A 14,638-nucleotide genomic window follows, 5' to 3' on the forward strand; every position below is an offset into this window, starting at 1 on the left:
GACTGAGTGCCCAAACTGCAACCCCAAACCCGCATTTAACGCGAGGTGCCAACCAAAAATGAAAGCAGTAACTTATTGCTGCATGTTCTTCAACAATGTTCAATCATATTGGCCTCCTGAGGACAGCAACACAGTAGAAAGAAGGAGGGAACATTTCCATCATTGTAGCTTCTTTCCAGTGTCCCTCTGTACAAAGAGAATCATGGGGCCAGCAGAAGGTCTACTCATTCTCCCTCTTCCTACAGTCCCAAGTAGCCAAGTAAGTCACTTTAAAATATCAATTACAGCAGCATCTTTGATTCCAAGTTGGAACTGCAGGAAGATTCTTAGTCCTGTCTGGTGTCCTGGGGCAATGGCCCGGGTGCCCACAGGAAGGGCTCGGAGTGCCGCCTCTGGCACCTGTGCCATAGGTTCGCCACCACTGCCCTATAGTATACAGCCAGCCCTCTGTATGCTAAGCACATAAAAAGAAATAAACTTTATACTCACCCTCTGGTGATACTCACTCACCCCTGAGGCTCGGCGCGGCTCCTCTTCTTTCTTCTCTTTGCTGTAATATCCGGCAGAGTCACGGCCCCAGCTGGCAGATTGCATGGACTGACCTTTCCCTCTTAGCTTTAAACACGGCCGCCAAATCTGGCAGCCTGGTCTCCTGCAAAAATAAAATGTCGGCTTCAACACGGCCGAGAAAATCAAAGGCCGCAAATCTAGCCGCATCAGACTTAATGCTGGCGACATTAATGGACGCCAGCGTCAACGGAGTGGGTGCCGCCATCATGAGTGATTGAGTTAGACGGCTTTCTTTTTACCCATCTTACCACCACCCTCGGGAAATGAACACCCCCTTTTTAGACATATTGTGGTGTCCATCTCCCGCACCTCTGATGCTTCAGGGGCAGATCCAGGACCTGCCCCCTCATCCTCGTCTCCAGACTCTGGGCCAGTCTCCCCTCCTGAGGACCCTGACTCCCCAGGGGGAGACTCGGCACCCCCTGCAGGCCCCTCCGCCACCTCTGGCCCTTCACCCTCAGCCCCTCCATCGGCAGGAGAGGCTCCATCCAGGGCCAGGAATCGATTTGAAAGCTCGACCAGCGGGGGGTCGGTTGCACCTTCCTTGGGTACCTTAGTCAGGGTGGGAGAAGATCTCCCTTCTTTTTACCCTTTTTCTTCTTTTTGGCGCCACGCTTACGCTTTTCCTCTAGCCACGCCCTATTATCCTCGTCCATACTCTCATAATGGGAGGAGTCTGAGGACGTGGCACCTTCCTCTCTCTCGATCCTCCTGACCTCCTCATCCAGTACATCATCCCCTGGGGCCTCAGCGACAGGTGTGGTCTCCAGGACAGCGCCAGAGGTTGTCCCAGCAGCCCGAGACTCCCCCCGCTCTCTCTCCTGTTGACGCTTCTCTAGACGCCTTAGCTGGGCAGGCGTCTTTTTCCTGTCTTTCTTCCCTGGCCCCTCCATTCCTCCACCTCTGCTAGTCCCCTCCCCAGCAGATTCAGCCTCATGGCTTTCATCCGCCGAGGCTGAGCCCGCATTAGCGAAGGAAAGAGGACAACGACTGTACGGGTGACCGAGATCACCACACAGGTTACACCTAATCTGCCCTGTACAGGATGCAGCGAGATGGCCGACACCCCTGCACCCACCACATTAACATTACCCACCTCCATGCCACCCGCACCACCAGTCACTCCATCACTCACCCCCATAACTGGTAACGGTTCTGCATCACTCACTCCACAACATTACTGACACCATTCACACTGGCTGGAGCAGCACCAACTTCAGGGGACATGACCACCTCCACATCTTCAGGCACAAGGGACGGAGAGCACCGCCCAGAGGGGACCACAACTCTTGTCACACTTGTGCCCTCCGCATCATCAGTAGCAGATGTTATTTTACTTCTCCGGGGGCTTGGAAACAATCGCCGCTGCTCTTTAGCCGGTGTGAGGCGCCGCTGATCTCCAGTCTCCACAGAATTCGTATTATCCCCAACACTGACACAAAAGAGCACTTTTTTTCTGGGAGGTCCGGAGCCCTCCAAACTGCCGTCGCTCCCCACCTAAGTGATCAGCGGCGACAGCATGAAGAGGCGCCGAGGCACCGGAAGCTGCCACCAGTGCCGGGCTATCCCCCCTCCCACTGGGGGACGCACGACCGACTGGATTTTAATGGTATCGCCACTGCCGAGCCGCCCCTTATTGTCCGGCCTCCTGGCCGATGCCTCCCCTGATCCCCCACTGTTACCACAAACAGAGACGGAGCCCATCGCCACATCAGATGTCACACCTGTAATCTCCCTGCACCTTTGCACCGGGTCCACAGCAGAACTCGGGGGGGTTTGGGTAGCAGGGCTTGCACAGTGAGCTGACCCTGCGCTTTGCCCGGGGGGGTGTACAGGGAGGGGGGTAAAGATGAAACGTACCTCTTCTTGCTGCTTGGGCCTGGTCTTCTTACTCTTCCTCCGGCTGCTCTCCCCAGCGGCTTCCTCTGGGAGTTCATTGCCAAAAGAAAAGTTCTCCATGTGCACTGGGGACTCGAGCAGCCGGATCTCCGCCATGAGCGCCCCTCCCTGGCTGCCGGTGTCACTGTCCTCCCCCGAGCGAGGTGTTACTGCTGGCTGTCCTGCAGGGGGCCCACTGCACGAGGCCTGCTGATCTTCCTGCAGGCCGCCAGGTGTGTCCTGCTGCTCGTCAACCTCATCAGCCTTTGCTCTCTGTTATCAGCCATTTCTGAGAATCTGTCATCATTTAAACGTTTTTCTTTAAATGGACCACTGTTACATATGCAGCACCCCTGCCAATACAATGGCAAGGGAGTAGTTGCGAACAGGTGCCCTTTCCAGGCTAGAAGCTGACAGAGGGAGTTGCAAACCCTCCAGGAAGGTTCCAGAACCTGAGCACTAGGTATTAGCACTGGTAGATTCTGTCTGATCAAGCAAGGGTTAAGTATATGTTAATTGTCATCCAATTGTATTCCCCTATGTAAGCTGGAGTGGAACTGGAGAGTGAGCCACCACCTGACCAGGTTATCAAAACCCCTGGACAGGAAGGGGCTAGGGGTCTTAGGTCCCAGCTCTTAACACAAGAGCACATGCTCTTGGAACCTAGCAGAGCGCACCTTCCACAACACACTGAGTGAAGAGACAGTGTCTGTGCACCATCAGCACTGACACACAGCAAAACCCAGGACTCATAGCTGCAGCATCCACCGATTGGAAACAGCTACATCCCAGCCTGCATCTGCTACCAGGGTGGTGAACTAATTCCTGAGGATCACTCTCCATGACCACTCCAGTAATTGTTCTGAAACCGTTTGGCCATTGCCTGCAGTTGTTCCAATAAAGAACCGTGAGTTATTTTGCACAACGTTGTCTCTGTCTGATCCCTGGATACGGCTGTTACCACCACGGGCTCCCCATCCATTACTCAGGGACTTATCTTACAGACACTGAGGGGTTGCCCCAAGGAGAACCAGTAAATCAGTCTCTCCCTCATCTAATTTTTTGCATACACCACCTGCTGGAGAGCTGCCAGGCTGTGGGACAGCCCTCCGGTCCCCATACCAAGCACCGTGACACTAGTGGCCGCAACCGCCAGCCACTCCGGTATTCTGGGCCCCGGCTGCCTCCAGGCCCAAAGAAAAAGCCCTGGTGGGGGATGTTGCACATATAAAGTTTTTTCTTTTCATCAACTTATCAATGTCCGCTTTAAGTTTGTTAATTTCACAACATATTTCATTTTTCCGCTTCTTTGGCGCCGCGTTTGCCCTGGCGCGGGCACATCGCAGCTCCTCCCAGAGCCTCCTGATGGTCTTTGTCGCCTCTTCATACTCACAGAGGTGGCTCTGTACTCGGGAGGCATAGGTGGACAAAGACTCCCGGGGCCCCTGCACCGCCCAGCCTCCCCCCGCATCGTCAGCCTTTCCTCTGTGAGCACTCCGCTTCATGGCTCCAGCCCCGGAAGGACCGCTCCCACCCGCACCATCATGGACATCCAGCTTCTTACGGTGTTGCTTCACATTGGACTCAGGGGGAGTAGGAGCCGTATTACTACGACTCCTGGTGGAACGTCTCACCCCTGAGTCCTCCATAGCGCTGGCCGGTAGCTGTCCTCTCCTGCCTCCCGCCGGCCTGGCCCAGGAAGCAGGAGCCTGGGAGTCACCTTTCTCACTCATCCCCAGGAACCTAACTCCCTCCCTGGGAGAGGAGAGAGCAGGCCCTGGGTGGTACATGTATCAGGAGCACAAACACAGCAGCTCCACACACAGTCACACCCTACTCTAACGAGGTAACCGCCTCCAGAGCTGCACTCACTATTCTGATGTTATAGATTATATAGGTATATATGTATATGTGTGTGGGGGGGGTTATACTTTTACCGAATATTTGATATATTTCTGTTTTATCTTCTGCAGCCATTGCTCCCTCACTTACTCAGTCCTCTCCTGGCTCGGTCACCTCCTTGTCTGACACTGCCTTATCCTTGGATACTACCCGGATAGCGCAGACACTTACTGCAACCACTGAGGACAGTGGGACCATAATAAGTACTGACATCCATGGAGCTGATGCTGGTTCTACATCATATGAAGAAGCTGAAGTGCAAACTGCCAAAATAAATTTTGGATTGGACACTACTTATAGTATGACTAATAAGACCATGGACACCACTCACACTATAACACCTGACACCAGGGGCTCTGCCGATACCATGCCAGTTGACTCAATGGACTCTACTACTACTAGTTTGACAGATGACACAATAGAATCTACTGCTATGACAATGGACAACATAGTCTCCACTGCTGCTATGAGGAATGACACAATGGACGCTACTACTAGTATTACAGGCAAAATGGAATTTTCTACTACTATTGCACCTGACACCAAGGTCTCTACTACTATGACAACTGACATGATGAACTTCACTACTATTATGACTAATGGCACCAATGACTTTACTACTATGACAATCAACGCCATTGTCTCCACTACTACTTTGATAAGTGACATGATGGACTCCACTACTACTATGACTAATGACACAATGGTCACCACTAGTACTATGATACCTGATACCATGAACCCTACTACTACTATGACACCTGGCACCATAGACTCCATTACTACTATGACACCAGACACCAAGGAATCCATTACTACTATAACAACTGACACCATGGACTCCACTACTATTATGACACCAGACACCATGGACTCCATTACTAATATGACACCAGACACCATGGACTCCATTACTACTATGACACCAGACACCATGGACTCCATTACTACTATGACAACTGACATGATGGATTCCACTACTACTATGACACCTGACACCAAGGAATCCATTACTACTATAACAACTGACACCATGGACTCCACTACTACTATGACACCTGACACCATGGACTCCATTACTAATATGACACCAGACACCATGGACTCCATTACTACTATGACACCTGACACCATGGACTCCACTACTACTGTGACACCTGACACCGTGGACTCCACTACTACTATGACACCAGACACCAAGGAATCCATTACTACTATGACACCTGACACCATGGACTCCACTACTACTATAAAACCTGACACCATGGACCCCACTACTACTATGACACCTGACATCATGGACTCCATTACTACTATGACACCTGACACCATAGACTCCATTACTACTATGACACCTGACACCATAGACTCCATTACTACTATGACACCTGACACCATGGACTCCATTACTACTATGACACCTGACACCATGGACTCCACTACTACTATGACAACTGACACCATGGACTCCACTGCTACTATGACACCAGACACCATGGACTCCACTACTTCCATGACACCTGGCACCATGGACTCCACTACTACTATTACACCTGACACCATGGACTCCACTACTACTATGACACCAGACACCTTGGACTCCTCTACTAATATGACACCAGACACCTTGGACTCCACTACTACTATGACACCTGGCACCATGGACTCCACTACTACTATGACACCTGACATCATGGACTCCATTACTACTATGACACCTGACACCATAGACTCCATTACTACTATGACACCTGACACCATGGACTCCACTACTACTATGACACCTGACACCATGGACTCCACTACTACTATGACACCAGACACCTTGGACTCCTCTACTAATATGACACCAGACACCTTGGACTCCACTACTACTATGACACCTGGCACCATGGACTCCACTACTACTATAATGACATCTGACACAGTGGACTCCACTACAATTATGACTAATGACACAATGGTCTCCACTACTAGTATGATACCTGATAGCATGAACCCTACTACTACTATGACACCTCACACCATAAACTCCACTACTGTTATGACACCTGGCACCGTGGACTCCACCACTACTATTACAACTGACATGATGGATTCCACTACTTCTATGACTAAAAACACAATGGACTCCACTACTAATATGACACCTGACCCAGCAGACTTCACTACTACTATAATGACATCTGACACAGTGAACTCCACTACTATTATGACTAATGGCACCAATGACTTTACTACTATGACACTCAACACCATTGTCTCCACTACTACTTTCACAACTGACATGATGGACTCCACTACTACTATGACTAATGACACAATGGTCTCCACTACTAGTATGATACCTGATACCATGAACACTACTACTACTATGACACCTGGCACCATGACACTTGACACTACTACTGTGACACCTGACACCGTGGACTCCACTACTACTATGACTAATGACACAATGGTCTCCACTACTAGTATGATACCTGATACCATGAACCCTACTACTACGACACCTGGCACCATGGACTTCGCTACTACAATGATACCTAATACCACGGGCTCCACTACTACTATGATACCTGACACCACGGACTCCACTACTACTATGACAACTGACACCGGAAACTCTACCACTACTTTGATACTAGAAACCATGGACTCCACTACTACTATGACACCTAACACCGTTGACTCTACCACTACTATGACAGCGGACACCATGGAATCCACTACTTTTATGACACCTGACACCGTAAACTCTACTACTACTATGATACCTGTCACCAATGACCCTGGTACTACAGCTCTGAACAACATAAATATAACTGTGAGAAGTGAAACCAATGATTCTGGGACTGGTGGTCCATATCACCCACCCAATTCTAGTGCCACGACTCACAGTGATCCTGGTGCTGCTATTGGCTACAGCACTGTTATTCCATGGAACCCAACTGGTACCAGCTCTCCTATGCCAAGTGGTACAATGGATTTCCTTCCTGCTATGGACAGTAGTACAGCTGACCATGTTAGTGGCAGTCGGCCAGTTGACCCTACAAACCAAGACATTGGTGCTACCATTAATGCCAGCCATTCACCAAATACATCAGCAACAGCAAATACTGTGGATCGAGTAACACAGACATCACTATGGAACCTGTTACAACTGCTGGTACAACTAGCACTCAATAACAGTTTATCACTGGCACAGAATACCATGGAGAGTACCACGCAGACATCTACAGTAGTATCCATGACTTACACCAATGGTCCAGAAGTCACCAGCACCATCGTGACCACTTCATCTGGAGGTAAGGCCATAGAGTCTTCTGCTACCCCTGATGTATCTGAAGCAGTATCAGCTAAAACTAGTGGATTAGATACAACAAATACCCCCACAATCAGTAAATCATTGAGTAACACAGTAGTAACTGATATCAGCCCAACGTCTGGCACCACAACTGAAACTGGAATGCATGATCTGCCCTCTACATATATAGTGACAACCAACCTCAGCTCAGGATTGGGTCAAACTGGTGATCCACCCTACACCATGGAAACCAGAACTGGTGCCCTATCTACTGCCATAGGTGAGACCACTGTTAGTCTATCATCTAGTATCACACCTGAGACAACAGGCCATCTACCATTTACCACAGCTGAGACTAGAGAAAGTGTACCCTCTACTACCACAACTGAGACCACATCCAGTCTACTACCTGCTACCAAGGCTGAGACAACAGCAAGTCTACCATTTACCACAGCTGGGACTACAGTTAGTCTTCCATTTACAACCTCACATAAAACCACAGAAAGTCTACCAGCAATTAACACATCGGGCACCACAGCTGAGCTAACATCTACAACCCCGGCTGAGACTAAAGTGAATCCATCATCTACTACCATAGCTGAAACCAGAGAAAGTCTAGCATCTACTACCCCATCTGGGACCACAGCCGGTCTACCATTTACTACCACTGCTGAGACTGCAGCCGGTCTACCATTTAGTACCACATCTGGGACCACTGACAGTCTACCATCTACTACCATTGCTGAAACCTTGGCCGCTCTACGCTCTACCACCACAGCTGAGGCAAAAGTGAATCTACCATCTGCTATCATAATTGAAACCAGAGCGAATCTACCATCTACTAACCCATCTGGTACCACAGCCGGTCTACCAACTACTACCCCATCTGGGACCACAGCCGGTCTACCAACTACTACCCCATCTGGGACCACAGCCGATCTACCATCTACTACCACTGGTCAGACTACAGCAGCTCTACCATCTACTACCACTGCTGAGACCACAGCTGGTCTATCATCCACTACCACTGCTGAGACCACAGCCGTACTACCATCTACTACCACTACTGAGACCACAGCCGTACTACCATCTACTACCACTACTGAGACCACAGCCGTACTACCATCTACTACCAGGGCTGGTCTAGCATCTACTAACACTGCTGAGACAGCCGGTCTACAATCCACTACCACTGCTAAGACCACAGCCGTACTACCATCTACTACCATTGCTGAGACCACAGCTGGTCTACCATCTACTACTACTGCTAAGACCACAGCTGTACTACCATCTACTACCATTGCTGAGACCACAGCCGTACTACCATCTACTACCATTGCTGAGACCACAGCCGTACTACCATCTACTATCATTGCTGAGACCACAGCCGGTCTACAATCTACTACCACTGTTGAGACCACAGCTGAGCTACCATCTACTACCCCAGCTGGCACTAGAGTGAATATACTGTTTCCTACAACAGCTGACACTAGAGTGAAAGTACCATCTACTTCTACAGCCGAGGCCAGAGCAAGTCTACCATCTATTACCACAATGGAGACTAGAGTCAATTTACCATCTACAACTACTACAGCTGAGATCAGAGCAAGTTTAACATCTAAAACTACAACAGAGACAACAGCCAATCCATCATCTACTTTTACACTGGAGACCAGAGCCCCTCTATTGTCAGAGACTACAACTGGGCTTACGTCTACTACCTCATCTGAGACTAAAGTCAATGTACCATCTACTACTATAACTGAGACCAGAGAAAGTCTAATATCTAGAATTACAACACAGACCACGGAAAGTCTACGCTCTACTTTGGTACTTGAGACCAGAGCCCCTCTGCTGTCTACTACCACAACAGAGACCACAACTGGACATACATCTACTATCTCATCGGAGACTGGTGTAAATATACCATCTACTATTACTACAGCTGACACCGCAACCAGTCTCCGATCTACTACCACAACAGAGACCACAGCCAGTCTACCGTATACTACTCCAGGTGAGACCACAGCAAGTCTAACATCCACAACTACAACAGAGACCAAAGCCAGTCCACTGTCTACTGTCTCACCTGAGACCAGAGCCCCTCTTCTGTCGACTACCACAACAGAGACCACAACTGGGCTAACATCCAGTACCTCATCTGAGACTACAGTCAATATACCATCTACTATTACTACAGCTGACACCGCAACCAGTCTACCATTAACTACCACAACAGAGACCACAGCCACTCTACTATCTACTACCACTGAGAATCTACCGTATACTCCAAATGTAGAGACCACAACCAGTCTACCATATTTTTCAAAGGAAGATCCAAAAATCAGACTACCATCTAATACCACAACAGACACCACAACCAGTCTTCCATCTACATCTGAGACAAGAGCAACATCTACTACCACAACAGAGACCACAACCCATCTACCACCACCAACAACAGCAAGTCTACTATCTTCTACTACAGCTGAGACCACATATAGGCCAGCATCTACATCCACAGGCAAAACCACAACCAGTCTACTATCTACTACCACAACAGAGACCACAACACATCTACCGTCTACCACCACAGTGGAGACCACAGCCAGACTAACATCTACTGCCATAAGAGACAGTCTTATATCTACTACAACAGCTGAGACCTCAGCGAGTCTACCATCTACCTCCACAGCCAAAACATCAGCCGGTATACTATCTACTACCATAACAGAGACCACAGACAAACTTCCATCCCCTACCAAAGTCAGTTTATCTTCTACCACTATAAATATGACCACAGTAAGCCTATTATCTTCTACCATAATAGAGACCACATCTCATCTGCCATCCATTACCACAATTAGTCTACCATCTTCTATCAGAGGAGAGACCACAGCTAGTCTAAGACCTACTTCCACAGCAGAGACCTCAGCCCATCTACCATTAACTACCACTGGGAGACTACCATCTACCCCCACAGTGGAGACCACAGCCAGTCCAACATCTATTGCTACTGCTGAATCTAGAGACAGTCTTTTATCTGCGACTACAGCTAAAATCACAACCAGCCTATCCACAGACAAGAGTACAGACAGTCTACGATCTACCTCCACAACGGAGACCACAGGCAATCTACCATTTACTTACACAGTCAGTCTACCATCTACTACTACAAATAAGACCACTGCAAGTCTATTATCTACTACTCTGACAGAGACCACAGCCCATCTTCCATTGTCCACCACACCAGATCCGACATCTACCACCACTGTAGAGACTCCAGCCAGGCTACCATCTACTGCTACAGCGGAGTACAGAGACAGTCTACTATTTACTACCAAGACCATAGCCAGTCTACCATCTACTAACACTACTTACACAGTCAGTCTTTCATCTACTACTACAAATAAGACCACAACAAGTCTATTATCTACCAATACAACTGAAACCACATCTCATCATGAGTTTACTACCGCAGTGAGTCCTCCATCTACCACCACAGCTGAGACCACAGCCAGTCTAATATCTACTACGACAGATACCACATCTAGTCTACCAGCTACCAGCACAGCTGAAATCATGGTTATCCTTCCATCTAACACAACTGGAAGCACAATCAGTCTATCATCTTCTACTACTACAAATACGACACAAGCAAGTCTATCATCTACTTCCACAGCCACGGAAAGTCTACCATCTACTTCAACAAAAAATACCACCGCCCATGTATCATTTACCACCAGAGCTGAGACCACAGAGAGTCTACCATCTACCACCACATTGGAGCCCTTAGGCAATGTAACATCTACTGCCACAGAGTCAAGAGGCAGTCTACTATATACTACTAAACCTGAGACCACAGCAAGTCTACCATCTACCAACATAGCTTATACCACAATCAGTCCACCAACTACTACTACGAAAGTGAGAACAGGAAGTCTATTATCTACTACCACAAATAGGACCACAGCAAGCCTACCATTTACCACCAGAGCTGAGACCACAGCCAGTCTACCATATACCACCACAGCTAAGACCACAGCCAGTCTACAATCTACTACCACAGCAGACACCACAATCAGTCAACCATCTACTACCACAAAGACGTCCACATCACGTCTACCATCTACAACCACAGCTAAAACCACAGTTAGTTTAATCTTTCCACCAGGTGCCAACACTACCTTGGCCTCAACTTCTACAACTCCTAAAGATGAAATCACAACCTCTGCTTCTACATATAAAAACGTAACACGTGGATCATCGCAAACAACGTCTAGAGCTGAAAACATTGTTACAACTGTATCATATGCAAATTCTCAGGTTCTACAAAATGCTTCAGTTGGTGCTAGAAACAGTACTGGAAGCTCTACGATATCTAAAGCTTCGTCTACTCCAGTATCTACAACAATTGTACCACCTGAAATCAGGAACACCGAGCCAGTCGAAACCATTTTGAAAGATAATAACATTGTTACAACTAGTGCCAATACTTTCTCTTCTAACACTTTACCAGTGTCCAAAAATACCGTGTCTTCTAGTACAACGACTGGAACTACAAAGTTGGAGGCAACTACCTTCACACTGGAGCCAGGAGCTAACGCTTCTAACACAACACCCACCAAGGTCATTACTTCTCCGTCAACTACTACGATATCAACTGACCATACAACAAGCACTACTAGACCGACCCACAGCAATACGACTTTTACTACCAACTCTACAACTAAAACTCTGGTAACTAGTAGTACTCCACCTAATATTAGTCCGACGACACGTCCGGTGGCCACAAAGTTCAATCTGATGTTGGATCCACCTGAAGCCTCCACTGGTCCAACAACATTGACTACCACTACTGGAAAATCCACCAACATGAACACTACAACCGAAGGTGGTGCCAATGTTTCAGAAGACCAATCAGCATCACGTGAACAACCCTCAACAAACAGTAAGTAGCACTGAGTATTAGCCTCAGGTTCTCAAGAAGCCATTAGAGCTCAGAATCTGTGCAAGTCATTGCTTATCCCAATGGCTCTCCTAGTATGTTCTTGTGTTTTTGATGTGTTTTTGATTGCAATAATCATATTTTTTTAGAGACAATGGTGCTGAATGTTAAAGTTTCAAGATCTGGCCAAGGGAGCGCTGAAGATATGATGAACGTGCTTATCCTCAAGGTAATTCTTCTCCTGCAGACCTCTAGATATTGCCACATGTTGGATCTTCATGTTCTGGGGTGGACCATGTATGGATCGTGGTTTTGTCTCAAAACTTACAGTCTTCATTGCTCTTACAGATGAATCTACAATCACTTTGTGCATCTAGAAATACTGGGGCGATACTTTGTTCTTAGTTTTTAGAGCACTAAAGACGTGTCCTTCATGTTTCTTCATCTATGGTAGCACGATGGGGCGGATTAACTACATTCATCACAGTGACTGAAGCTGGATGATGTTTGGTGCATCTTTACTTTCCAGGGATAATTTGCACCACATTGACAACCCCTTTCCTGCTAAGCCACGCCCTTGTCTGCTAAGCCACTCCCTTGTCTGATAAGCCACACCCCTTTCCATCTAAGCCACACCCTTGTCTGCTAAGCCATGCCCTTGTCTGACAAGCCACGCCCTTTCCATCTAAGCCACTCCCCGTTTTCAAACGGGATGCAAAAATTGCCTTAAACAATTAAAACAATGGGAACAGGACTTATACAATTTTTCCACAAACGGAACGAAATTTGGGAGCGTTGAGCTTTGTAAATGTAAAAGGCATTTCTTTTAATGTTCTTTTAAAGGCTTCAAACACTTCTAGGTGGCAATATTTTTTTATTATTGCATCCATCATACACTAGAATTAATTTTCTTCAAGGTTTTTATCAAAGGTTTTCCTTGGTTTCTCTTCTGTAGCCACATCTTCTCACACTCACTGCAGAGAGATCCGTCAGAGAAGCATCCGGACACGTCAAGCTCTTCTCTAATCTGTATTGTACTAGGTGGTTAGAAACGCTCATAGAAGCCGAATTCACTGAGGATAAAAGAGGTTAAATTGGTGTTAATAACCAACAAGGAGAAGCCATATATGAGAAACATTGTTAACACAGATGTTTGGCTGCTCCTCGGATGGATCCCTCTGCATTGCATTGATGTCTCGGTTATAGAGGGGACTGCGCCAGGGTCCATCCCCATGAGGTTGTGTGGTATCGGCTGTATCTCCTCTGTAACTCACCGTTATCTCTTGTTTTTCCGCCAGACCTGCTCCATCTTCAGTCTGAAGTTTAACATCACGAATGTGCAACTAACCTGGGGCCAAAACCGGACAACCCTGAACTGCCGGGATTATGTGTAGATATTGGCTGGAGGACAATATCAGGACTACACCATGAGATCAGTACTGGAGGACGGAAATGATCGTCCAATAACCCTACTCTGTTGTAGCTACTACTATTATCATTACTATTACTTACTTGTATGGGTGACAGCCATGAGGAGGTGTCCCTGCAGGTATTAGTGAGGTCACGGGGGGTCTGCTATACCACACACTGCCTCCATGCTCTGCACCAGAATTCTCTGGTTTTCTACTGTATCCATTGACTGAAGAAGGAAGTTGTGATACTTTGTATTCAATGTTTTCCCCCATTTTTTTGCACTTTTTGATATTTTATGTAAAAATCTTCTTTCTTTCACTTAAATTATAAATCTTTAAAGATAATGTCATTTCCAGTAATTGCTCTTTCCTTGCCGGATTAATGACTTTACTTTATACGTCTTTAACTGCAGGGGCGCATATAGTATAGAGACAGCCCCCACCATTGTGCAGGAGACAGGGGGCGCTATAATGGACGCTCCCGGGCAGGGCCCATTCTAGCATATTTGTGGCCTGAGGCGAATATTAAAATGCTGCATCCCCCCCCCCCCCCGCTCCCTGTTTAGAAAATACTGAAAACTTTACTAACAATTAACATCCCCACAGGCAGCTCCCTGACAC

General features: G+C 47.6%; 1 protein-coding gene across 1 annotated transcript; it reads left to right on the forward strand.

Annotated features, from left to right (window-relative positions):
• The first annotated feature begins 9,008 nt into the window (after positions 1-9,008).
• LOC140133932 (uncharacterized) lies at positions 9,009-14,247 on the forward strand. Its single transcript, XM_072154621.1, has 3 exons — positions 9,009-12,608; positions 12,755-12,834; positions 13,904-14,247. The coding sequence occupies exons 1-3, from the start codon at positions 9,212-9,214 to the stop codon at positions 13,997-13,999; spliced, it is 3,573 nt and encodes a 1,190-aa protein (XP_072010722.1). The 5' UTR covers positions 9,009-9,211; the 3' UTR covers positions 14,000-14,247.
• Positions 14,248-14,638: the final 391 nt, after the last annotated feature.

The sequence above is a fragment of the Engystomops pustulosus genome, chromosome 5 (assembly GCF_040894005.1).
Source record: "Engystomops pustulosus chromosome 5, aEngPut4.maternal, whole genome shotgun sequence".
Taxonomy (NCBI): Eukaryota; Metazoa; Chordata; class Amphibia; order Anura; family Leptodactylidae; genus Engystomops; species Engystomops pustulosus.